Source organism: Halichoeres trimaculatus, unplaced genomic scaffold (genome assembly GCF_033239565.1).
Source record: "Halichoeres trimaculatus isolate MK-OKI-2021-1 unplaced genomic scaffold, fHalTri1.1 fHalTri1_scaffold_18, whole genome shotgun sequence".
Taxonomy (NCBI): domain Eukaryota; kingdom Metazoa; phylum Chordata; class Actinopteri; order Labriformes; family Labridae; genus Halichoeres; species Halichoeres trimaculatus.
In genome coordinates, this window is record NW_027437196.1 from 13,048,949 (window position 1) to 13,076,643 (window position 27,695).

General features: G+C 39.4%; 1 protein-coding gene across 2 annotated transcripts in view; it reads right to left on the reverse strand.

Annotated features, from left to right (window-relative positions):
• vipr1b (vasoactive intestinal peptide receptor 1b) overlaps positions 1–27,695 on the reverse strand; it is an 83,348-nt gene that overhangs the window by 49,873 nt on the left and 5,780 nt on the right. The window contains exon 1 of one of the 2 annotated variants that reach the window (XM_074693645.1): positions 9,331–9,568. The exons of the other annotated variant lie outside the window; for it this stretch is intronic. Coding sequence (XP_074549746.1) covers positions 9,331–9,387 — 57 coding nt within the window. The 5' untranslated portion in view covers positions 9,388–9,568. Of the gene's footprint in view, positions 1–9,330; positions 9,569–27,695 lie in introns of those variants that run through there. 2 annotated transcript variants of the gene reach the window in all.

Consider the following 27,695-nt stretch of genomic DNA (forward strand, 5'->3'; position numbering starts at 1 on the left):
GCTACATTTGATGACTTTTTAGACCTCTCTGGGGAGTTTCTTTCCTGTGGTATCGTGAGCCCTTCCTCTTTCCAAAACAAAGAAACAGGCCTCCTCACTTGTAGCAGATGAAAATCACGCAAGTGCGTGTCTCATATGGTAATTTCTGCCCATCCCCAGCCCAGATAAAGGAGGAGGGTTGATATTTTTACATATAAAAAAAAACAAAGGACAGAAGAAAGTTAATTTGTAGTTCTAAACATATTTATGTTTTTTTTTCTGTTTCTCACACATTATTTCTCTCTTCTACAGAGTCCATGACACTTACATGCAAATTGATTATTATGTAAATTAGACAGCAGCGTCATTTAGTGACTTTGAGTGACGTCTGGGACAGCCAATAGTGACTTTCCTTACTTCAGAGTAGGCATATTGAAACTAGCAATGTGTCACTCAGCTTTATTGATGTATTAAATGGGAAACAGCTTCATTCTGTCAGGTTTTTCTATGACTATACATGACATAATTGGTTAAAAATAATCTGTTAATGGTGAATTATTAGGGAATGTGGTAATCTGAGGCTCCACCATGCTGCCTGGCCGGGGATTAGCTTCTGTTTTACGGGAAGGGGACTGGGCGCTCTCTCTTACCTTGATGGTTAACCTTCCTGTGTAAGCTTTTCAACTGAACATTTTCTCTATAATTTTGATTTTTTACAGTTAGTTTTGTTAAGTCACACCATATTTCAAGTTATTATCATTTTTTTTTTAAATTATTTTTTTGTATTTTCAGTTTAGTCAACGAAAATATTTACATCTCTTTTTTTGATCATTTCATTAGTATTTCATCATCTATACTAACTTTGCTCTGTACAGCATGTGCAGCCAAAGATGGCGCCAGGCGCCTGACTTAACACCTGAATGTTAGAAAAACAGTAATGTCAAAGTCATTTGCAGACTTTATGTAGTGATATATCATTATCAGGTCACAGAGGTTAAAAGCTTTAGTGCAACAACCCATGTAAAAAAAATTACCATGCAGGGTTTAGCAGCTCTCAGCAGTAAATATTATGTCAGCTGTGTTTGTCTCTTAGTGCTGGTGTTTATAATATACTGTTTGTAATGATGCTCATCTGCTTTGAAAAAGGTCATTTTTGCTACAACTGGATGCATTATGGCTCATCTAAATGTATGTTAACTACACCGGAAAGCAGAAATGCTATTTGCACTGAAAGCTCATACAAAGGGTGAATTTCACCCACTGCAAAATTATAGTTTTTGCACATTTGCACAAGTTGAATATATGCAAGTGTTTGTGCAGACATTTTGAGAATCAGGCCCATGGTGTGTTATGTGTAGAATGAGACATGAGAAGAACTTTTGAAATGACCTCAACATACTTTTACTCTGGTTGTGGTATGAGCGTTTGGTGACCCTCTTCTTAAAAAACAAGAATAAAAAATCCTCCAAATGAATGACAATAGGCTTATCATTGCACTACTAAATGACACAAACATATAGGGAGAGTATGTTTCTATTGCTTTTAGCACTTTTAATAAGAAGTGCATTTGCCTGTTTTCTGTTGCTTTGAGAATCTAAAATATATGTATTTTGGGGACAGAATAACGAGACTTCGAAGACTGCTATTGTCCAATGAGTGTCTGAAGTGAAGTTCTGTTAAGTCAGAGAACTTGTCATCATCGACTCAATGCCTGGAGGGGAGGTTAATCTGTCATAAAGTTCTTAACAGGTAATCCAAATATTCTGGTGTTAAACTACCCTAACACAAATTCTGAACCAAAACAGATTTTTAAAGATTTTTTCAGAATACATTTGGGTTGAGACTTGATACATTACTCCGAGGGGATGGAAATGTTTGCCTTGAGGGGAAGGTAAGTACATCTAAAAATATGTACTAGAGCTGCTGACTCTATCCACATACAGGCCACAGGAGGTTTAATCCTAAACTATTCTGAAGTTAGCTTCTATCCTGCACAGAATAAACCCTGAGGATGATTCTTCTGCATCTCAGACATGCACACACTGCAAGATTTAAAGTGTATTACACATTGCAGGACATTATCGAGGCTATCATGTTTGCTAGAAGGGGCAACATGGATTGAATCTGGTATAAATGGCACCAAAACCCCTGTAGTCTGACTCAGGCCTCATTTCAGTCAAACCACTTACTGTTGACTTGTCATCCTCACATCAGAGCTACCTCAGGGTACAACCCCCCCATGAAAAGTATGAAATAAGTGCAGTCTGCACTTCAAACTATGCTATTTACCACCACTTCTCCACAAAGTCTCTGTCCCTCCAGGGTGGAGGTCATTCTGACACCGTCAAAATCCAGAGAACTTTGCTTGTTTCTTTCTTTTTTTTTCCTTCAACAGATTACAGCTGAGAAATCTACTGCAGTTATAGCAGCAGAACAGGACTGCAGGCAGGAGATTGAACTGCTAACATCTTCTCTGCAGAGCATTATGGGTAAAGAAGGAACTACTGTGCTTGTCAGACACTGGTTTTACCCAATCATTTTAATTCAGTCATTTCAAAATTAATCGTAATGGTATTAATCAACCAAACATGTAAGGCTGTGGTGGAATAAAGAAAACCAAATGTGAATTATAGACTGTTATAGAATGTTTTCTCTTTCTCATTAAGTCATCTGATCGTTTGAAGTCTTCTGAAGCTTCATGTCAGTAGTTCAGATAGAAAATGTCTAAGGATGTGATAAAATAATCACCTCTATCTTCTGCCCCCTTGACTTTCTGCAGCAGATGAAAACAGGCATCTTAATGAAGTGCTTAAAGATCTAAAAATACTATAATTTGACAGCTCATGAAGAAATGTTGTGGGTGTGTAGAAGGGTAGAGCAGAGATAGAGCTGCTAACAGGCAGGAGAGGATGAAACCTGAGCTGCAAACAGTTAAGATCCAACACCTTTCCACTGGGTTCAGCATGGTGTGAATGTATATTTATACAGAGCTTAACAAACTTATTAGACCAACTGTCATAAAAATGAAAAAAGCAACACCATTTTCTTTGATTTAGTTAAACAGGGGTGAGTAAACAGGAGTTAAGTTATGGAAATAACACAGTACCAAATATGGAACCTGGCAATCGGTATCGTTACTTAACTGTACCAATTTTCAGTAATTTTGTTTGTGTGAATGCTGTAATAAATATGAATGTGTTTCATGACAAAATCTCAATTTTTTTTAATTTAACACACTTTTTTTTTCAAAATATAAAGTTGTTCATGTCCATCATGGAAAATCACTAACTCTTCCACTCCTTCATAGTCACAAAGATGCATTTAGGTTTCAAAACTAGGTACTGTTCGATTTTATATGAATCACTGCTCAGTACTACAGATAGAATTGGATCGATACCTTTAAAAGTACCAAATTTGGTATTCATCCCTGAAAGAGTTTCAAACTAATTTTATGTTTTTATTCCCATGTCTGATCCAGAAAACAGGAATAATCTGAGAAATCATAAATTATTAAAAATTTTATTCAACCAGTAAAACAGATATTATCTGTTCAGAAACATAAGTAAAAAACTTTGATTTGTCAATTAAAAATACGAATGTGTTTTACAATAATTCAACAGCAGTTTTATTTTTGCTTTACTTTTATTAAAGAGCTTGCACATACTGGTAAGTAAACCATTATAGGAAAAAAAGGGGAAAAAAAGGGAAAAAAATAAATAAATAAAAATAAAGTGAGGGAGAAAATCGCAAATATTTAATCCAATAAGAATAAGAAAAGATGAGAAAAAAAAAACATTACAGAAAGTGTTTTGGTCGTCAATTGTTCATTTGGGGCAGTGGTGACAAACACCTAACACTGAGTGCTGGTCCATTTGTTTAGCACTAGGGATGCACACCGATAAAAATTTGTGGCCGAACCTAAAGCTGAATAAAACATAAATGTTTGGCTGAATACCGAATATCACATGTGAATGCCCCACAAGCCTCCGAAAGCCAAGGTCCCCCACAACACTAAATGGTTGATATACCAAGCCACAAACTCCATGACTTTTTTGCCCTGAGAGAACTTTTTCGTCCTCAAAGATGTCGGACACAGACGGAGTGGGCGTGCTGAGACAAGACGCTTTCCTTTTAGCTGATGCAGCCGTCTCTCTCTTGTACTCAGCATGCTGTTGAAGGTATTTGGCTTTAAATGGCAAATTTAAAGCAGTAGTGCTAAAAGTCTTTGCAGAGAAACTCCCTCTAGTTAGTTTTGTTGAACATTATTCGCAAACTGCAGTTCTTTTCCCACTCTCCAACTCTTTAAAATATCTCCTTCTTTGCTTTCTTAATTTTTTTTTTTTTAATGAGCTACAGTACACTTCTAGAGCGTCCAATGTAGAAAAAAGTTCGGCCCATGTGACATTGAAAGAAAAAAATTTGTAAATGACTTTTAATGTTTCAAAAATGATCATAAAACTCAACCAAACTCACATATGAGATGTCCATGATCTCTTTAAGGGATCACTAAGAAGTCATTTTTCAGACTATAGCTGAGGAAAACAAAGGGAAAGAGTTAGAGGAAGCAGGTAGTATCAACATGTTCCCTCTGCTTAGTGAATGTCTCATGTAGAAAAGTATCCATTCTCCCTCACGCTCTGTTTACAGACACCTCTCATATTCAACAATTTTCAATAGTAAATGATTGGATTATTTAGTTTTCCAAAGCTATAGAAATTTCTTCAACACCTCCAAGGTCTTTTTCTTGGCTCACAACCGTCTCATCAACTGCAGCAGAGACTGGTTTCAACCAAAACCTCAGATAAACCCACTGTGGGCTATCTGCCATGATTCAAACACCAGGCAATGTAAGCAACAGGCTGGTGAGCACGGTGGAACATGTGGAGGCTAAAGAGATATTTCCCTCTGGAGCTGATGTTGAGAGAGAAAACAGAGAACAGAGCAGAAGAATATCGGACTTGGAATTGTCAGAGGGACAGAGACCCTACATCAACTAGATGTAAAAAAGTCAGGATAAGAAATTGTTCACTGATGTGTTAACCAGCGTTTGATGAGAGAAAAACATGTACAAGTGCTCCTTTTGTTAACAAAGCCTGTTAAGTTCTAAATTTAGGTACAGGTAGGAAAAAAAAAAAAAAAAACGCTCTTTAGAGTACTTGCTACTTCCTCCTATCAACTCAGATTTTCCTCCGTTTTTATTCAAACTGCACAGAGTGGTGACACTCTTGGGCTGAAAAAAAGATGTCACCATCACGTAACACCTGCAGATGTACACAAGGGTCATGCATAATGGGTTTTGTATTTTAGGTGCTCATATAAATTCTCAGACGCGAAATAGAGAAGGAAAGAAAAGGCGTTGGCAGCTGGGTTAGAAGTCGAAGTACACAGGAAAAATCCCAGAATGCCAAGTACTTAAATTTAGAAATGGTTGTAGTGAGTACCGTAGAGTGCCAGCACTCTTAACGCACTCCAATTAGCAATACCAATTTGAAAAAACAAAGGCAGTTTCTTTAATTTGGGCTCAACCATCTGCCCCCTAGTGACCAAAAAGAAACTCTATTACAGAAGACATCTGTTCAGCTGCTTCCCCTTAAAAGTCCTGCTTTTGGGCAAATACGTCAAAAAACACTACAATACTCTATTGTGGCCACGACAACTTAGAAAAAAGAGAGAAGAAATATGGCTCGCATCAAGGGGGACACGGACATGAAACTGGGGTATAAGCTTGAACTCAAGGTCCGCTAGGATCAAGCTCTCTGCGGTGGAAGTAGTTTATTGGTTCACATAGACAGTGTGTTGTGAATGGACCCAGAATACACAAAGAGAGACACCAGTGATGACAACATAATCCGTTCAGGGTATCTGATGTATGGGAGAAGCTCAATCTGGCGTACACTTGCTAACCCCATAAAGAGACAATGTACAGTTTCCTGACAGTGATGTATGGTCGAGGGAAGACGTACCAACAGTTCACGAGTTAAGACACTGAAAACTGACTCTTATCTTAAACAGAACGGTTAAGCTAATAATTTATGTAGTGGGCAATAAATCAAAACATCAGTCTTTGATAGGATAAGAGAACCTGTGCAAAGCTTTCAGTATGTGCACATAAACACCATCACCGTGAGAAAAACATCTCATAAATACCTTCCAGCTCTGACGGTTTGTTATTGCAGAGCTCATCACAGGGGCTACAAGGCTGTTAGCTGCAAGTTTTGTGGTTGTTGGCATTTCAAACTGCTGTCCTTGCCTTGTTTTAGTACAAGATAAAGAATCAAATAAAGACCCAGGAGAGCAGGAGGAAAATTAAAAGCAGGGAATCACTATCACAATCCTGCTCTACACTTTAAAGAGGAGGTATGGTGCTCTTTATTTTAGGCTTTAAACCATCCCTCTGGTACCACTGTATAGTTTACAGACAAAATAAATCTATTTTCTCTCTAGTGTTTTGGAAAACTCTTAATTCAGCCTCTGTCTGAAAGACTTTGTTTTAGCTGCTGTCTCTTTAAGGCTCCCTGCTCCACTAACCCCCTTCCCTCTGATTTGCTGGTTGTCTGGATGCCCGCCAGGAGCAGAGCTATGAGCAGATCTTTGCGTTTGAGACCAGTCTTCACCATTTCTTGAACAAGTGAAGTGGTTCTAACGTGATGACCTCATCATTTCAGCAAGTCCCATGAAGATCTTATAATTATCCATCTTTGTAATACAGAAGCTCACAATTCCCCCACTTTAAGTTTCACTTGGGACTAAGGCTATGTTCAGACCAGAAATGTCCTTCGGCCCACTTGTTTGGTCCGGACCAAAAGCGGACTTTATTTTTTTCGTTTGGTGCGGTTCGTATTCAGATTGTACTTTTTGTAAGTGGACTATACTCTGTAAACACATCCACGTGTGTGACGATCAGTGCTCTCATTGGACAGCACTGACAAAGGCGGCACACAGAATACAGACCCAGAAATGGATAAAACGTGTGTTTGTGCTCTTATTAGAGCTGCAAAATCATTTTCAGTTTCAAGAGCAGCTCCTTCAAAGAAGGCTAAACAACGCTCCGTTTCAAATTTTGGAACAGCGAAGACGAATGCGCGCAGCAAGGAGACGCTATGCTCTGCGTGTCCTGACCCACAACATGCAAGCCACAGCGTGGCTAAACAGAAGACGGAGGATCAGGTATGAACCAAAGACGGTTAGGTTACGGTGGCTTTATAGGCCCAAAAGGCGCATGTATCCTGTAGTTAGTTCGGATGGACCTTGGTTTGTATTCAGACCTGCACCGGAGAACCACGAACCGCACCAGAGTTCGTTTGGAAGCGGACCGAGAGCACCTCAAAAAGTGCGTCTCGGTCCGGTTGTTTGGTCTGCACCAGTGTTCGTTTGTGTCTATTCACACCTGCATGAAAAGTCTGCACCGTTGAGTAGGAAACGAACCCTGGTCCATTTAAAGTGGACCACACAGTCCAGGTCTGAATACGCCCTAAGTGAGTACATACCTACTTTGTTTCATCATTAAAAAAAAATCAGTCTGACAAAGAAAAAATGAGGGAAAAGGATGGAAGTTTGAAATTAGTCTGATTCAAGTTTCCAAACAGCACTAAGATCTTAAATATAATGTAGGTTTACATCAGAGCATTACTGGGTTTCATCAACCTGGACCAGTTTTTTCATCTGTGCAGATTTCCATCTTAATTCCAAAGGTAGCAGAAGAGAAAGTAACACCTTTCTTCTGTTGACATCAATCCACTGTTGGGTCTGTACAACTAATTGTTGGTTTTGACATCTGTCTGACTTTAAAATCCAACTACGCTTCAATGTCCATCTAATGTTGACATAACCCTAATGTCTGGTTTGGACTTTGTCCCAAAATCTAGTTCAGTATCAGTCTGATGTGAGGTTTCAAATTCAGCCTGATTTTCATTGCTAAACAAAATCTGAAAGCTTTGGTTCCTTTGGAGCAACTTCGTATCAAACCACAATTTGACAACTTCCTTTTTGTTGTTGACTTTCACCAAATAGAGAAGCCTGACCTTTGGTGTTAGGTTTGTTTTGTTTATTTGATGATTTAGGTTCACTTGGGTTTCGATGTCACCACAGCTGGCTCTGACATTGGAAAATCATTAAGATCTGTAGTGAACACTTGTTGAGTTTTGACATGAAAACAAAGTCTGGTTTTCATGTTTGTCACAGACATCAATAAACCACTGGGTGTTTATAAACTTTAAGGTTTTTCAACATGAAGATGTCAAATTACCATAATGTGACAAATTAAGGATTTTTACCAACAAAACATGTCAATACTGAAGTTCTGCTTCTTGACATTTGGATATGAGCCAACAAGAAGAAAAAAAAGCTGCATTTTAATCTGCTTTTGTAGTTTCTGTGTGCAAATCACACCTCCAGATAAAACTTCTCACTTTATGCCCATTCACATCTGAGCTGTATCGATCGTGTCAGATTACATACAGCAACCTACCCCTCAAAGCATCTCCACCTTGAACGTATAGATGACACATTTCAGTTAATGTCATTGTGAAGCTGTCACCTATAGGGCTGTGAAACAGGCAATTGAAGCACACCTGCAGCACACCCACAGACTGTTTGATGTTTTCCACACTAATGCCTATTAGAGCCACTGATTTACGTCAACGGTGAGACATCTGCATAATACTAGAGAGCCTCAGGGTAGGCTGAATGTGAGTGATGTCAGCAAGGAGAGAGGACACTGACGCTTTTATTGAGTCTCATGGGGGGTTAGGAATAAGCATCCCTTGAAGACTTTTCAAGTTGCACAGAAATCCATAGCAACCACAATAATAATCAAAGGTTGAAAATTTAATCTTCAGAAGTTATTGCCTTGATAGCCTCCATGTCAGGAATAAAATTCCCATATAGCCTAAGTAGAAGCACAACACCAGAAGAAATAAAAACATAACTACAGATGGCACAGGATAAAAATGACAATAAACCTCCCTTAGGTACAAAGAGTTGTGTGTAATTGAAAACATAGCTGCAGGAAAGCCTATTTATCCACTTTCCTCTTGTGTACACTTCACAGTTGTTTAAATCTCCTGCAGGAAAGCCCTGATGCTCTGGGTTACCTCTAACAGCGTGATAATGCTCAAAGGCTTTCCTTTCAATCATCTCACCCCAGGGAGAGTTCAAATATAAATTCAGATTACATTTCCAAGTCTTTGGGGAACAAAATAATATGTAAAAGAGGGAAAAAAACAGCATACTGACAGTTAAAACGTAAATGTACAGTTTAAGATAAAAATGAGCCACATTTAGACTGAAATACGCCAGTCCCTCACCGTTTAGAAAGAAAAAAAAGGCAAAACAAAGTTATAAACCACTTACTTTTTGCAGATAACCATAGAGCAGCAGAAGAAGAAAGAGAAACTGTGAAGAATTCATTCCGTCTTGAGTTATTTTGACTAATATTCGTCGACGTCTGTTAAACTCCTGATGAAAAGCTCTGCGAGGAGCGCGAGGCTGTATCCGTGTGTCTTCACGCGCCTTCGAATGAGCCGCTGCTGCGCTCGTGCTTTGAGGTAATCTGTGAACAGACAGCGCGGTAGCTGCTGCCCCATCGGACTGCAGCGCTTTCTGTGTGAGCGCTCCTCAAGGAGACTTGCGTCTGTTTTACTCTGCACCCTCTCCTCTTCTTCCCCTCCTCCTCTTCTTCCCCTCCTCCTCTCATTCACAACTCCAGTCCCACGGGTCCTTCAGCGCAAATTATTAACAAGCCTGTCAGGCTACTGATAGACTCACAATGTGTGAAATGCTGTAAACAAGTGGGTTGCTAATTATTTTATTTCCTCCTTCTGACTTTATTTATTTTTTTATTTTGCAGCCAAACAAATTCCAAATTTCTGATACCGTGTTAAAGAAATTAATTTCTCTTTAATTGTATTGTTCACTGGTACTACCATATTAAATGTATTGTGTGGAAGTGTGGGGAAACACCTACAAAAGCATCCTACAGAAGATATGCACATTACAAAAAAAAAAAAAAAAAGCAATAAGAATTGTGCACAAAGTGTGTTACAATGATCACACCATCAGCTTTTTTTTATGTCAATAATGTTAAAATTTATGGATCTGGTAAAACTAAAAACTGTACAGATTATTTATAAAGCTAAACATAAATTACTACCTGGTAACTTAAATAAATTGTTCTTGGAAAGGGAGGGAGTGTATGATTTAAGGAGGGGGGTGTACAATTTTACGCAATCAATTATCCATGTGCATTTCTGTCTGTGGGGTGAAATTATGGAATGGTCTGGATGAACAAACAAAAATTAGCAAAAAATGTCCATCAACTTAAGCCAACTTATAAAAAAAATATTTTTGAAAGGTATAGAATTATGGAATTAGAGTCAAGTAAACTTAAAGGCTGTTAATTAATCTGGAAGTGAATGGCTTATTCTTGTATTGTCCGTTAAACTATGCATATACTTAGGCAACTATGTGCATTTGTATATTGTTTGTATGTGTCTGTGTATATGGGTTAACATGTGGGTGGATGAATGAGTGAAGGGGTGAGTGTGTGTGTGTGTGTGTGGGGGGGGGGGGGGGGGGGGGGGGGTAGTAAGGAACATATTTTGGTTTGAAATAAACTGAAAACTGAAACTGAATTGAATTCCTCTTAGGCACAGATTCATTAAAACAAGGAAAAGCAGCAGTGGCTGGCTTCAGCTATGCCAGAAGCAGGGTAGAACAAAAGGCACCACATGCACGCAACACAGTGCAATCAAAGTTTGGCCTATATATGACAAGCTAATATTGAAATTTTTATTATTTAATGTAACTGCACAAAGTATAAATATTACATCTCAGTGATAAAGTCACTCAGGGAGCAGTTTTTTTAATGTATCGTGATCAACAGGGACCCATTGGACCAGTCCATCCTTTGAAAGACTTGGTTTTCATAGTTTCAAAGTATGAGTGCTGCTGTTTCAGAATGCTTTGATGCAGGACATGGATGTGATGCAGATATGCAGACCTGAGCTAATGTTACACCATACATAGTAGTCTAACATAAACATTGCATTAATGTTGCATGCGTTAAGTTACTTGAAGGTCACATTGGAGTGTTGTTGCTGTCTTCTTGCAGTCTTTCTCACAACCACTGCAGAAGTTCAGGTTTTCCTCAAACTTTTGGCCACAAATTAGGCAGTACATCACGGTGAGCAACAATTTTTCTGTTTGTCTGGCGGTGTTGTTCTTCTGGTTCAAAGGACAAACCAGTCAAATCCATGGCAATTCATGTCGCCTGAGGGTACCCCAGACAGTCCTGTTGCAGACTTCCACTCTCAGTAGACTATCTTGGAGCATCCACTCTGAGATCCCCTCCACTTCTATTTGATGTAATGATCTTGACCACTTTCATTTCCTCAAGAGAGACACAATTGTTTCAATAAATGTCAAAATATTAACAAGAAAATGTCTTCCAACAGGAAGTTAAAAAAAAGTTATGTGCAGACTGACAATGGGTTAGTCTTGGCTTACAGAATAACTCCAGTTTAGAGCATTGCTGTAACCACTTTGAGACAAATGGCCTGTTCCAGTCAATAACACAACAAAACAATGCATCAATGTCATGTCAAGTGCAATTCTTTACTTATTTTTATTTAAATTCAGAGATGTACAGATCCCATGACCAAGTTTACATTTGTTTAACTGTAAATTCAATAAAATGTTGTTAATGTTGTTTTTATTTTTTTTTAGCTTCACATCCTGATGTCACTCCCTTCTGGCAGAAGAGGGGATCTCAGTGTGGAGTCTCCAAGAGAGTCAGCTGACAGTGGAGGTCTACAGTAATTAAGTTTTTCTTTTATTTCTTCTTTATTTTGGAGATTTTTTTTTTGTTTTGTTGCTGTGCTTTTTATTTTGCTGTTGTAATTAGAACTTCAGGGCCACTGTAGGAATGGCTTTTCAGTCAACACTGTACCATAATCTGTTGCACAAAGGTCACATAAGCCCCGCTTCCACCAAGTGATCAGGCATGGATCAGTACAGTTTGGTGGATCACAGATCGGATAAGTACAGTTTGATCCTGTTTGCGTTTTCACAGCCAACCGTGTCTCTCTTGGTAAGCCTGATGTCAATAACAGCATCAGCTATGCAATAGCCTGACAGCATGGCAGCGTGAGCAATCACACCGAGCAATCTGAGCTTATAGCAGCATAACTACAGGCCAAACCAGCCCTAAAGAATATGCTTTATAAAAATGTGCAGTGATGTTAACAGATCGTTGTTTAAAAGTTTCAAGAAGAGAGGTCTTCTGTCTCTGAAAGCCTACAACTGGTAAACTGGGAATGGGCTCAAGCTGAAGCTGAAGGCTCTGCCTCCCATACTAAATTTAAGGACGTACCACTAGCAAGCTTGCATTCTGAGAACACAAGTTTAGAGGGCTGATGGGGCACCAAGCTTTGATATGATGCCTGATCACTGAGAGTTCTCTTGGTGAGGATAAATTATCATATTCCCTGGAAGCCAGCACAGAGATGAAAATATCAAGGTGATTTAACTTCTTTCCTCTGATGTCATTCGCATTTTAGACAAGACAAAGTGAATTATCAAAGCAGTCTGATAACATGAGTGACAGGATGTTCGTAAACCAAATCAGTTACAGAAAAGATTTGTTCATACCTCAACTTCCATTGCACTCTTTCCTCTCCCATCTCGTGTTTCTCCACCTAGACCATAAGGGTTGCCAAGCCTGCCCTTCTTCTCCCTTTCATGTCACTGACACGTAATGACTGAACCAAAAGGACGGCACTGTGTCGCTGAAGCACACCCGTACAGGAAATTTAAATGTCCCCAAATTGTTTGTGCTTTTAATTGCTGCTGTCAGTTTGCACACAGCACTAGATAACATCAAATAGAGCTCGCAGGTTGCATACAGAGATGAAGGCTGGTGTCATTTGGAGAGGTTGAAAATGTATCTGACATTCGAGAACAAAAAGAATTTATTATTTGAAAATATCTGAACCCCTGCATCTTTGGCTTTGTCTCTGGCTTCACTGGTGAACAAAAGCAAAAATAATCTGCTTAACAATAAATATTTCCTCTTGATATTTCACAAAGGAGAGATTAAATAAAGTGAAATGGATGGGTCTCTGGTTGTGTGCCTTGAGGAACTCCAGGATAAACTTTGGTATGCATGCAGAACTTGTCTTTAGCATGCATAAACTGAAATATATCGATTCCCCAACTCTAACAGTAAAACATTATGTGATTTTTGAAAAATATTGCATAAAAAAGAATTTTTTTACTCTGCAAAATACAATGTCTCATGTCCAAATTGTGCTGGTGCATTCTTGTGTAATGGCTAATGCAAACCGATAAAATAAGATTCATAACCAAAACATCAAAAGAAGACAGATTTTTTTTTTATACAACACTTTGTTCAGCTGTGAATTTCAATTTAAAAAATTCTGATTTTGGTGCAGATGGGGAACAACAACTTGGTGTAGTAGGTCTAAGCAGGGGATAGAAAATGATCTATATGTCCCATCAGCACCCCTGCAGTCATACAAATTCACCTGTCATCCTTCCTGGATTACCAGGTGCAACATCAGACGTCCACCTCCACTATTTCCCACAGCCTCCTTGCCACAGTGTCACATTTGATTGACCTGTGCTCACGGCTGACTCGCCTTCACATCACAGCATTGTGTCCAGCCTCTGTGGCAGGCGGAGATCGCAATGCAGGGAGATTTCTTTGTGTGAGTACATGTGTAATGTTGATAGAAAATTTGGTTTACATAACAAGCACCAACAGAAAGAACATCGATTTGTTTGTGTCTTTTCTTTATGTTACAGGTCGGACTCCAGCGGGGAAGCTATCCTACAGTGTTTTCATGTTTTCATGTTTTCATCATACTTTCTATTAATTTCCATCATCCATCATGCCTCTTCTATGCATCTGTGTCCAACAAATACTAAGACCCAGTCTAATAATATTGTTACCATCACAACATGCAAGGACAAAAGAAAATACACTACATATTCAGAGTGATGTAAAGTACATGATGTTCTCTCTAGGAAATGTAATAAAAATGTTGCAGTGAAATGATTGTGGCAGCGCATGGTGATGTAATAAGAAACCACATGGTGCAAAGTCACATTATTACCACAGTTTGGGGACATAAATGGTGAAACACAGCTGTTTTAATGTTGGGTACTGTGTGTTTATTTCGTACGTAAAGACAGATATTGCGACTGTGATAGAATTATAAGGTAATCAATCAACTGATTTAGTTCCTTTCAGCAGGAACATCAGCATCAACAAAACAAGAAAAGAATGAAAATTGCACCCTTGAAGACCAGCATGACACCCCTTCATCAAACTCTCCCCCTGCTGGACCTGACAAGAGCAATGGGGAACTTGTCATCCTGTGCCACTACAGAACAGCTAGCTTGGTCCCTGCACTCTTTTGTACCCCACCTCCCAAAAACAAATTCTTGTTTGGCCCTACTGATTTGACATGGTCTGTGCCGACGGCATCTCCACTAAGATCCTATGGCATCTTTTCACTTTAAGAGACATTTTGAGGGATTTTATTTCACCCTGTAGCACTGGGAAAAGATTTGACCTTTACATCTGGCAGGGTGATGGATTGGACCAGCAGACCATAGAAACAGAAATAGACCCATGCAGAGGATTTTTGTCTTTATAGGGTCGGAAGTCTTTGACCTGACTTAATTTTCAGGTACCTGGTTCTGGACATGTCCACAATGCAGGTACATTAAAACAAACACCAAACAATTTTACTATTCAGAAAACATCTATTTTCTGAATCGTAGTGGGCCACACAAATTTATCACTTATCTTTAACACAAAAATCTTTGATACACAGAACACACCAGATATGTCTCTGGTTAGGTTCTACTCCATCTTGGCATACAAACCAGATAGGTTTCTATTCAAGTCATGGTGTCAACTCAAACCAGATCTACTACATTGCAGTTTGGCTGTGACCCTGCTCCGGCAAGTCACAGCAGATAACCGAGTCTCCTAAACTTTGATACTCATAGATAGACTGTATGAAACAAAGATGTAGTGTCGGCGATGTCACCCATCTGTCCCAAATCTGTGGACACAGCCACGTTAGTTGTAACGCTAGCTTTGAGCTTCATTTTGAATAGCTACAGGGCACTCATCAGTCACGTGAGCTGAGCTGTGTCTCTGATTGGACAATCAGATGATCCTTATAACTTCCAAACTGCAGAATTGGAAAAAAATTCAACCATGAGGGTTTTAGACCCAAGCCATTTTTAGTACCCTTCTGTTGGGGTGCCAGACATACCGATCTGGCCCCAGAAAGTGGAGCTAGAAACACTGCAGAACACTGATTGGTTGAAAGAATCCCCACTTCCTGTGCAACAGGGGTAATGAATAACCACATATAACAAAGCTTGATTGCACTTGATAATAAAGAGCCAAATGGCAATCACAAAAAAGATGAACTGGTGGATGACTTCTATTTTTGCTCTTTGTTTACCGTGTCACGTTTTTTTTTTTTTTGTTTTTTTTTTATCTTTGTTGGATTCATCAGCAGGTTACACTGTGTCTTGCTGCTATTCAGTCATGCTATGACATAGCTGACATGGTTATCAGACTGGCTCACAAGCTGCCTACAAAGAGGGGAACGGTTGGCTGTGGAAATGGAAACAGGACTTTAGTAAGGAGGCTTAAAGCCCCCCTCTTTTCATCATATTACCTCCACCAAAAGTAGGTAGAGTTCAGCATTTTCAGTACAGGCGATGATTGGCTTCAAAACTATGCATCAGAAACAAATGGGACGTTGCAGGTACAACACCTGTTTGTCATACATTCTATGGTCTTAATGAGTTTGTCCCAAGCAGTGAGCCTTGTAACTATTATCCCAGGACCTAAACATGGCTGACGAGTTCAGATCAATGATTTTTGGCACATATGACTTCTAACAGTTTTCTAACAGATTTCTAACTTATATGTCATGATGTCACCAGGCGACCATGGCTGCATACAGGCTCTAGGTAAATGTATTGAACAAATCAATGAGTGGATAAGTCTAAATTTCCTTTACAGGTCTCCCTAAAAAATCAGTCAGACAGCTGCAGCTGGTTCAGAATGCTGCTGCTTAAGTCCTCACCAAGACCAAGAATGTGGATCACATCAGTCCAGTTCTGAGGTCTTTACACTGGCTCCCTGTTAGTCACTTTAAAATACCTCTGTAAGCGACACTTCTGTTGGTTTAAAAAGCTCTGAGTGGATTAGGGCCAAAACACATTATGATCTTCAAATCCAGTATGAACTAGAGGTGTCCCAGTCCGATATTGATATCGGATATCGGTCCGATATCAGCAAAAAAACAAGTATCGGATTATATCGGAATGCATCTAAAATCTCCGATATAAGCAGTCCATTCCAGACTCCGCTCCTGCTGTTATTTGATTTAATTAGGTTATTTTCTGGGTCTTCTAATTTATTTTTTATTTTATTCAATTACTAGCATATTCTTATGTTTAAAATTTCTGTTACCCATTGGTTAATAATAAATGGGTCAGTTTTCCCTCATACCTCCTGTTGCTGACTACTGTTCTTTGTTTGAATAATATCACTTAATCAAGCCTTTTCTAACATGACAGACATACAACAAAATAAGTAATAAAAGTATGCATGTTTAATGCTGATATCATATCGGATTAATATCGGTATCTGCCAATACTCAATGTTGCAGTATCGGTATCGTATCGAAAGTGAAATTGTAATATCGGGATATCCCTAGTATAAACCATCATGACCACTTTAGTCTTGGATCAGGTCCGCTTTCAGTCCCCAGAGTCAGAACCAAACATGGAGAATCAGCATTCAGCTTCTATGCTCCAAATATCTGGAACACACTGCCAGAGAATATCAGGTCTGCTGAAACTCTGAGCTCCTTTAAATCCAGTTTGAAGACTCACCTTTTTACAGCCGCCTTTTATTAAGAAAGTTTTAATAAATCTTTTTAACACCTATTTAACTGCACAGCTCTGCAACTCTGAAAATCTGTTTTAACCTTCTTTTTTTATTTTATCTTATTATTTTTATATGCTTTTTAATTGAATTTTGATTGCTTTCTTTTAATATGTTTTCTCTATAAAGCACTTTGAATTGCCTTGCAGAAATGTGCTACATAAATAATCTTGCCTTGCCTCAACAGGAAGGTACTTTACTTGGGGACAAACTGATATGTGACTTGTAGGAAAGCAGGAAGCTTCAGGCCAACATCCAGAACAAAAACCAACAACACATAATAGGCTAAAATATCACAAGATCAAAGCCTTGACAAAAGCTGGCCAGACGGTAAATTAAATGATGGAATAAAACGAGTGAGGAGTCAAGGTGATAAGTGATTTGGTGACAGGTGAGATGGGAACTTGGGTCGGATATATTTGATAGATAGTGTGGATAGAAGGGGAAATCTGAAGGGACCTGCTGTCAGAGAATCATTTACTCAGACCATAAAGTGAAACATCACAGAGGGATATTAGATTATTGGGGAAGTAATTTATTAATTTTAAACATATTGTATGCGCTGAGCAAACTTGGTCATTCGAAGTTAAAACTGCAGCAGAACATTTTAGCATTCTTCAAGCGTGGGTTGTGTCCTCAGTTAAGGGGGAGCGTAGGGCACTGCAGCTTTAACCTCTCCACATGTATGTTAGAGGGGAGCTTTTTATGCATGCCTTTCAAACTGCTTTGAAATCTACTCTTAGCCTCCCTGCATAAAAGCCTGTGTTCAGTTTTTACGAATAAAAGCTGAATCAAAGACCTTAAAGGATCTGAATAGTCTCTCACAAGTCAGTTAAAACCTTCTGCTTTTTCAGCTAATCACGTCAAAGTTATAAGACACACAATCAGCGAGGACCTGATCAGGGATCTGAGCCTTAACGGTGGAATCTGTCCAAGGACAAACACACAGCATGGAGCCGTTTGATTGACTTGAAGACTTCACAATTTTGTACTTGGCAATCATGAAATCATCATCATTAACCGATTGCTGATGCTGTCTGTGAGTAGTTTTTTTTTTTAATTGGTAGAGCTGAAAAAGATGGGACTCAGAGGAGGACAGGACTGATCTGTAATCAGTTTAAGTTGATGATATTTAAAATGCCTTCCTGTTTTCTTGATCAGCTGAAGGTATTTTTGCAGCTGGACTGAAGGATGAGTAAACGAAGAAAATTGGAGCAAAGTGACTCCACCAAAGTCAGTGTCACTGTGCCCTTTTTGCTTCCTCAGGTACCGATGAGTCCATGTTTGACAGAGAGCTCTCACTCATACCTCCCAGAGGATGAATCAGCTGAACTAAATGCTCTTTCACACAGAGACCTCACGTCTGGCTGCAGAGTTATCTTTGTGCTGCTGAATGGTTATAGCCTTCAAGAGTAATTGAAGGACCTCGTGGTGCAGCCAAAGGCGTAAAGAGGAGATAAAATTTATGTTGTGCTTTTAGGCGTGACCTTTAAAAGCTTATGTTTTAACCATAAACTACATGATATGTCTATCATTTATAAACATATTTCTTGAGTTAACCTTTCCATGCCACATCTTGTCTCAGAGGGACCCATGAGGCACGTCCCAGCCAGATTGGATGCATAATCCCCCCACAGTTTTCTTGTTTTCTTCTGAGTATATGTGCCAAGGATGCTTTCGCAGGAGTGTGTCCACCAGGCTGGAGGACCAGATGCTCAGACCACCAACAGGCTTACGCAGTGAGCTCCAGGGATGTGACGTATCCCACAGTGTTCCTCAAGCAAGCTGCATTAAAGGATTAAAATTTCAGTCCTTTGATCACATTGTTTTTACAAGTATTATGAAAATTCTTGATAAGTTTTGAGAATTTTTCTTATATGCAGATGCAGACCCCAAAAAGCAGAACTACAGGAGCTGCATCTTTCCTCTCAAGCAATATTGGTTTAAAACTCAACAGCTGTTTCATGAAATGTCACCGAGTCATACTGTCTTCATGTACATGTAAAACTCATGTCAAAGTCAAGTCTTTATGTATGAGATTAAAATCATACTTTGTCTGTGTGTACAAGATTAAAGTCACAAATGTCTTTATGTACAAGATAAAAGTGGAACTAAAGTAATTTTAAGACAGATTGAGTCAAATTGTCTTTATGGACAGATAACGTGGTAATGTCAAGATTAAATTTATGTCTGTATCTATGTATATGAATAAATTCAAAGAAAAGTCTTTAAATAATAGATTAGAGTGGGAGTAAAATCAGTATGTAGGAACTTAGAGTCAAAAAGGAGTCATTATGTACAAGATCGAAATGAAACATATACATGAAAAATAAAACATAGTTAAATTTCATCTATGAGATAAAAGTCAAAGTAAATTTTATGCCTGAGATTGGAGTCAAAGTAAAGTTTTCAAGTATGAGACTGAAATTTAAAGGCACGGTTGGCAGTCCTGAAAAACTAGCCTGAATTTGAATGTAGCATCTCGTCAGGACTCTGCCTAGCCCCTCCTCCCCCTCCCCTTGGAGCTCCTCCAAAGCATCGCCCCCGCTTACATGCACCAGCACCACTGATTCGAGATGATTGTGAGTGACTGAAAGACGGACTCAGCACATCATTTTACGCTGTGCACTACGTCGAGTCATGTCTCATTTAGAGGTAAGGAAACACCAAAACGTTAAAACGTTAAGCTAAAAAAAACAAACAAATGTACGTGACTTTTGCTAGTACTCACAACTGTCATGCTAGCATTATCCACTTTTATCTGTAACACAATATCAGGAGTAAAGCTATAATACAAACAGTACATGTACATTTTCTCTGGGACTTATTAAATATAACTTTTTTTTGCTTGTCAGAGCCCCTGTGGTGAGAGTTTATTAGACTCTGATCCAGACTACAGCCCAGAGCCAAGTACCTCATCGGGTCAGAGGGGACAGTCCCGAGGTCAAGAGAGACGGGAGTAGTTAGAGGCAGGGGAACAAAAAAAAGCCGGAGGAGCGGTTACCAGTAATCAGGGTATGGGTAGTTTCTCTACCATTCTTCTGCTGAGTGCGAACCTGTACACCGCTAAACTCGAGAACTTGCATTGAGCCAGGGGCAGTGCGTGCTGGTGAAATGTACCCGCAGGAGGTGGGCAAAACGGCAGGATGGGATTTGATTGGTTTAACAGATTGGATCCTAATCGATGTGATTGGCTGATGTTTTCCTGGGTTTTCTCCTGCTGTAGATAGCTGATATCATTCGCTCTCATTTAAGAACACGTCATGTATTGCTTGCCATCGGGACATATAGATCATTTTAACCAGTGTAACAAAAAGTGTATCTAAATCAAACTACCAATTATACCTTTAAGTAAAGTTTTAAGTATGAGACCAAAGTCAAAGAAGGGTTTTTATGTATGAGATTAAAGTCAAGAGTAATGTCTTTATGTATGATCTTAAAGTTAAAGCTAAGTTTTTATGTAAGAGATAAAAGTTTAAGAAAAGGTTTTATTAATGAGTTTAAAGTCAAAGAAGGGTTTTTATGTATGAGATTAAAGTCAAAGTAAAGTCTTTGAGGTTAAAGTCAGGAGTTAATTTTTCATGTATGAAACATTTACATTTGGTTTTGAGCTGGTGGGTAATGTCTTGATTTTGAGGTGGGTGGGGCTGATCTTTTCCTGTATCAAACTCTTAACACTGATGATTAGTAATTTTCAAGACCCAGAGCATTCCTTAAAAACTGAAAATTTAGCTTTTCTTTTGTTCTAAATATTAAAACAGGAGGGTTTAATTTTCCTTCTTTGTATTAAATATTTCCCTTTACTTAAAACATTAAAAAAAAATCTATAACTGAGGTAAAATTCAATGAGTGTTCATAGCAGCAGGAGGATCTGAACTGAACACTCTGTACGAGGACGTCTGAAGAGCGGCCCTGACAATCAAAATGAAATTGTCCCATTTTCTAACCTCTGGGGTGCTGAATAAGGGTCATTTTGCCAAAAGTCTTTGCTCAACTGCTTTCATTTGCCACAGGCGGTTAAAACCGTGACATTATTGTCTAGTGCCTATTTATTTCACATCTCTGTGTGCAGCGTTTCGGTTTCCCAATCACCTGCCGAGGACAAGAACATAGCAGCAGTTCTGAAGTAAAACAGCGCATTGGTTTTCTCTGTCCTGGTATTCAGAGTGTGTCAAGATTTGATGTTGTTTGAACAGAGTAATGACATTCCTGTTGACTGCGCTTGAGTTTATGTTTTAATCAAAGTGACTGTGTGAATTTTCTAAGGGTATCCAGCCCCATTTGTGGTAGTTTTTGTCGCCGCTTAAGTGGAAACTTCACGTTAACATTTTTTGAGTGGGAACCATATGTTCATGTCTCCATAGGTTTGTAGTGTACTAATGCCAGCTTAATGGCTCTTGGGCAGTGTTGGTATGTTTTTTACTGTTGTTGTAGTTTTTTCTTTTTTTTCTTTTTTTTTTTTTTGAATATGCAGTAGAGTAGAGCTTTCCAGTCCCAGTTATATGTTTACACAGCATAATTTATAACTGAAATTTTTTTTTTTTCATTTTTCATTAAAATAATGAGAAGAACAAAAGAAGTACAATACATATTCAACACATACATACATATTGTTGTTGATCATGTTGTTGTGGATTGAAACATGTCAATATGAACTACATGTTTGTACGTGTTTGTCTGGAGATCCTACATGTAACCATGGCTGCATTGTTTACATGCAAAATTAGCTGTTAGCAGCCTGTAGCATGCCAATGCTAACTAGTGTAGGGCTTGATGATTTCCCTCGAGCTGAGGAGGAGGAGGTGAGGACGACGTGCTGGTTCTCGGATGTGAGCTGGGAGGTGACGACGTGGACCTGTCCTTCCATCCATCGTTGTTGGGAACGTGGGATCTCGCTCCGGGGGATGGACGAGCTAGCTGTGCTAATCCAGCGGCATCATGCTGTTCACGGACGTGGCTGACGGAGCAGACATCGGACGCCGCGACACATCGGAGGAGCTTCGCCTGCTGTGAGCAGACAGGATCCAGGAGACAGAGACTGAACAGACTGCTGGGGAGGCTCAGTCCTGGACCCTGTGGAGGTGGAGACTGGCTGGGCTGGAGAGTGGTGGACGAGTGGTGGACGGGATGTCGTCATCTAATTTCTTATGGACATTTTTGCACTTTCTATACTCTTTCTTACTTTTGTTTTCTTAAATGCTGCGGTGACTCCTGAATTTCCCCTCGGGGATAAATAAAGTATTTTCTATTCTATTCTATTCTATTCTATGAATTGATACTTTAATCCCCACCACTGTTGTCAGTATTGTATATTTATAAATGCAAAATTTGAAACCTAAGTATTCATTTCAGACGTGTTTCCTCATTTATTATCTTCATTCTATTTACTGCAAATAAAGACTGATTGGTTGATTGTACCGTAAAGTGTGAGTGACATTGTGTTACCTCCTATTTAAAGCCCCTGGCAGGTCAGAGTAGCATCATTGTTGTTAGACACTGTAGCTCTCTGTGATTAGCGCTGATTAGCCTTGTTAGCACTCTAACACTGTATGGATGAGAAGGTGTCACACTCTACTTGCCTTCTCCCTGTAATTTACCACTCACCCACATGCTTCCACCTCATCAGCTCAGTATGATTTTTGGGGGTTCGAACTCCACTCATTATGGATAATTAACAGTAAAAGTCTTTGTCGTTGGTATTTTCCTGTCTTTTCACCACCCAGTCATCTGTGCTTGACATTCAGAAGAAAATCATGGACCAAACAGAGAAAAGGAGCTATGGTTCAGCTCAGGAGGGAATAAAGATAAGCAAATTAGCTTAGAGTCAGAGCGCTCAATGACTTGTGAATGTTTACAGCTTCTTCAGTGTCAAAGCCTGCCGCCTGAATCTCCTCTAATGGTATGCATGTGCCTTACCATGACCCTGTAGAGCTGTACAAGTGGGACATTACTCTCTGCTCTGCCGTACTGGATGGTAATCCATGATTTTAAAGTCAAGTGTTACTGTGTTCACAGCAGAGATGACACAATGTGCTTATGGGAGTGTTTGCTGGGATCACATCAGTGTACAGAGTTGGCGGCCTGGGAAAACAAACAAATGAATAAATATTAAACAGTCACAGTTATGACTGCAGGCATGAAGTCAGGACACACAGATGGTGTGAGCTGAAGGCTCAGTGACTTCTAGCGCTGTCCATCAGTTTGGATTTTATACACATGGATCAACTTATCAAAAAAGTGTGTTGTAAAAAAAAAAAAAAAAGTAGATAAAACCGTTCAATAGCAATATGATCAGGGGTTTTCTCTGCATACCAGTACGACTTTGTGGAAGTATTTGTACTTAAAAAAAGAACTTGTATATAAGTGAAGTGAAAGTTTTATAAAAGAATAATAAACTCTGAAGAATGTCACTGGCTTTAAAAGGGTAAATGTCAAGCTGCTCTGTAAAATCTGCCATTGTGTTCAGTGCTGAGCAGTCCCAGCAGTCCTCCTGCTCCACATTAATCAGCTCACCCTGACTGAATCATAGATCAATAATGTTTTGGTGCTGGAATAGGGATCGTAAACTGAGCAGACGGATCTGATATTAAAACAAACCTGTGGGGCCCTTGAAAAGAAAGCTCTGTGCTTGTTTGTTGTCTTTTTCTCCTTTATATGATAAACTCTTAAAGACTGATTTTCAGTGGAAGCTTTCCTTTTATCAGTAACAACCCTCAGGAACACGATGAATACATTTTAACCAGGAAACAAACTGAACAAAACTCATTTTAAAGTTCTTCCTGATTAAGTCACCTGCTGATACCTCCTTTTTAAAGTATTCAAAGTATGGATGACCAATGTCACTTTCTTCAGACCGATACCAGTACGAGTACACCGTCTTGGGTACTCACCATAGACTGTATAAAACATGGACATAGCCCCCGCGACATCACCCACCTGTTCCTGACCCTTAAATTGAGCCAATCCATGGATACAGCCACATTCTTTATGTGAGTTTCATTTCAAACAGCTACACGGCGCTCGTCAGACACGTGACCTGACCTCGTGACCTCAGTTTTCATGACTGGGTGTGTACGTGACTTCTGGTTTTTCTGCGACCAGCCTCAAGTGGATTCTCGTTGAACAGCAACATTGCTGATGCTGAGTACTGAAACCAGCTGTTTTTGATGCAAAAGATTTCAAATAGAAACAGATCACTTTGAACAAAGATGGCAAAGTCACTCTTTCATTAAGGCCAAAAGAAAACACGGTAGCACTTTAGATTACAGCCCGCGTCTTACAGTGTAGTTTCCCGTCTCTTACAGTGTAGTTTCCTCAACTGTAGGGGTAACTCTCACACATGTACCTTGACATTTTGCGGTACCTATCGGGTAGTTACGCTCTCGTCTTACAGTGTAAGTCCTGGAGTCTTACAGTGTAGTTTCGTCAACTGTATGGGTAACTCTCACACATGTACCTTGACATTTTGCGGTACCTATCGGGTAGTTACGCTCTCGTCTTACAGTGTAGTTTCCCGTGTCTTACCATGAACTTGTCAAAACAGTATAATTTTCCTGGGCATATGCTTTTGCTGTTAATGTGCCACTTCCTCTTAACAATTAGTATGGTGAATAAAGTAGACCAATGATGAACCTAAACACTGTAATGTATTGATGAGTATGTGTTTCACACAATAATGATAAGACTTGCAGATGTAAAAAAAAAAACTTTATTTTTTTAAACACACAGAGACCCCACATAGTAATTCACCTTTTAGGTAACCCGGCCATTAAGTTAACACTTGCCACTGCTTACTGTCTAACTGTCCAGTACTTCCACTGCGACAACCCACTACTTTACCTGTAACTACTGGTCAACAACTGGAACCGGGCTGGATTATAAAGTGCACACTTGTTGGCTTTACTTACTGTGTAACTACCCACTACTTTACCTGTAACTACTGGTCAACAACTGGAACCGGGCTGGATTATAAAGTGCACACTTGTTGGCTTTACTTACTGTGTAACTACCCACTACTTTACCTGTAACTACTGGTCAACAACTGGAACCGGGCTGGATTTTAAAGTGCAAACTTGTTGGCTTTACTTACTGTGTAACTACCCACTACTTTACTGTAACTACTGGTCAACAACTGGAACCGGGCTGGATTATAAAGTGCACACTTGTTGGCTTTACTTACTGTGTAACTACCCACTACTTTACCTGTAACTACTGGTCAACAACTGGAACCGGGCTGGATTTTAAAGTGCACACTTGTTGGCTGTACTTAATGTTTAACTACCCTCTACTTTACCTGTAACTATGGGTCAACAACTGGAACCGGGCTGGATTTTAAAGTGCAAACTTGTTGGCTTTACTTACTGTGTAACTACCCACTACTTTACTGTAACTACTGGTCAACAACTGGAACCGGGCTGGATTATAAAGTGCACACTTGTTGGCTTGACTTACTGTGTAACTACCCACTACTTTACCTGTAACTACTGGTCAACAACTGGAACCGGGCTGGATTTTAAAGTGCACACTTGTTGGCTTTACTTACTGTGTAACTACCCACTACTTTACTGTAACTACTGGTCAACAACTGGAACCGGGCTGGATTATAAAGTGCACACATGTTGGCTTTACTTACTGTGTAACTACCCACTACTTTACTGTAACTACTGGTCAACAACTGGAACCGGGCTGGATTTTAAAGTGCACACTTGTTTGCTGTACTTAATGTTTAACTACCCTCTACTTTACCTGTAACTATGGGTCAACAACTGGAACCGGGCTGGATTATAAAGTGCACACATGTTGGCTTTACTTACTGTGTAACTACCCACTACTTTACTGTAACTACTGGTCAACAACTGGAACCGGGCTGGATTTTAAAGTGCACACTTGTTGGCTTGACTTACTGTGTAACTACCCACTACTTTACCTGTAACTACTGGTCAACAACTGGAACCGGGCTGGATTTTAAAGTGCACACTTGTTGGCTTTACTTACTGTGTAACTACCCACTACTTTACCTGTAACTACTGGTCAACAACTGGAACCGGGCTGGATTTTAAAGTGCGCACTCGCTGTACTTAATGTTTAACTACCCTCTACTAGTGTGCATTTTATAATCTAGTCCAGTTCCAGGTGTTGACCAGTAGTTACAGGTAAAGTGCTGGGTTGTTGCAGTGGAACTGTTGAAGCTACTGACATCTGTGTTTCTATGATGACTAATGCTTGGACACTTTATCCACACAGATACTCCGGTCAGAGAGTAAAGGCAGATACACAGTTCACAGTTCAGTCTTTTATGTATCCTTTCAGAAACAGCATTACAGCAACGGCCGGATGCATGGAGATTGAATGAACGAAGAGGATGAATAATGTGTGTGACATCAACATCCAACAGCCACTTATCAGTAGTGCATCTCAACAGGGCTGGCAGTGTATGGTATCTGAAACAATAAATAACAGAAGGTGAATCAAAGACAGTGTCTACCAGACGTTAATGATGCGCCCACTAGCTATTTAGCATTAGCAGTGCAACGTAAGGGAAATAAGAACCAAAATTCCTGCCACATAAACAAACAAACTAAATGTTTATTCCCCACTCAACACTCCTTAAAGATAACTTGTAAGCTATTAAAGTACTTACTTCCTCAAGAATGCTTCACTGATAACCTATAAGATGCTTTGAAGATGCTTTTAAACAATCGCGGAATCTCTGTTCGGGATATACAACTTTTAGGACCCCAGGCTGCCCGCATAAAGGCATGAACGCAAATACGCAAAATCCTAAGGACCCCGGTCTGCCCTCCAAGTTGCCTGAATAAAATTATATACAAAATGCTTACAACACATCAACGAAGAACAAAGGCAATTTATAACAGAAAATACTGGATAGTTAGCCAGTAAGCAAAGACAAGTGTGATCTTAATGGATCAGTAACTTAAAAGGAGAATTACAATGTGGGGTCTCTGTGTGTATAAAAAAATAAAGATATTTTATACGTCTGAATATCATTATTATGTGAAACCCATACTCATCAATACATTACAGCTTTTAACTTTATCATTGGTCTACATAATCTTTATCCATGCTGATTCTTAAGAGGAAGTGATACATCAAGGTTTGCATAGTTAGAGCATATGTCCAGGAAAATTACACTGTTTTGATAAGTTCATGGTAAGACACGGGAAACTACACTGTAAGACTCCAGGACTTACACTGTAAGACGCGAGCATAACTACCCGATAGGTACCGCAAAATGTCAAGGTACATGTGTGAGAGTTACCCCTACAGTTGACGAAACTACACTGTAAGAGACGGGAAACTACACTGTAAGACGAGAGCGTAACTACCCGATAGGTACCGCAAAATGTCAAGGTACATGTGTGAGAGTTACCCCTACAGTTGACGAAACTACACTGTAAGAGACGGGAAACTACACTGTAAGACGAGAGCGTAACTACCCGATAGGTACCGCAAAATGTCAAGGTACATGTGTGAGAGTTACCCATACAGTTGACGAAACTACACTGTAAGAGACGGGAAACTACACTGTAAGACGCGGGCTGTAATCTAAAGTGCTACCGAAAACACCATTAACTCTCTGAATTTATGATTTGTTTTAATTAATTCACAAAAGCGCAAAATAAAACTATCAACTCTCAGTTAACTCTTCTTGGTTCATTGATGTTGTCTGAACAGGACCTGACACACATTT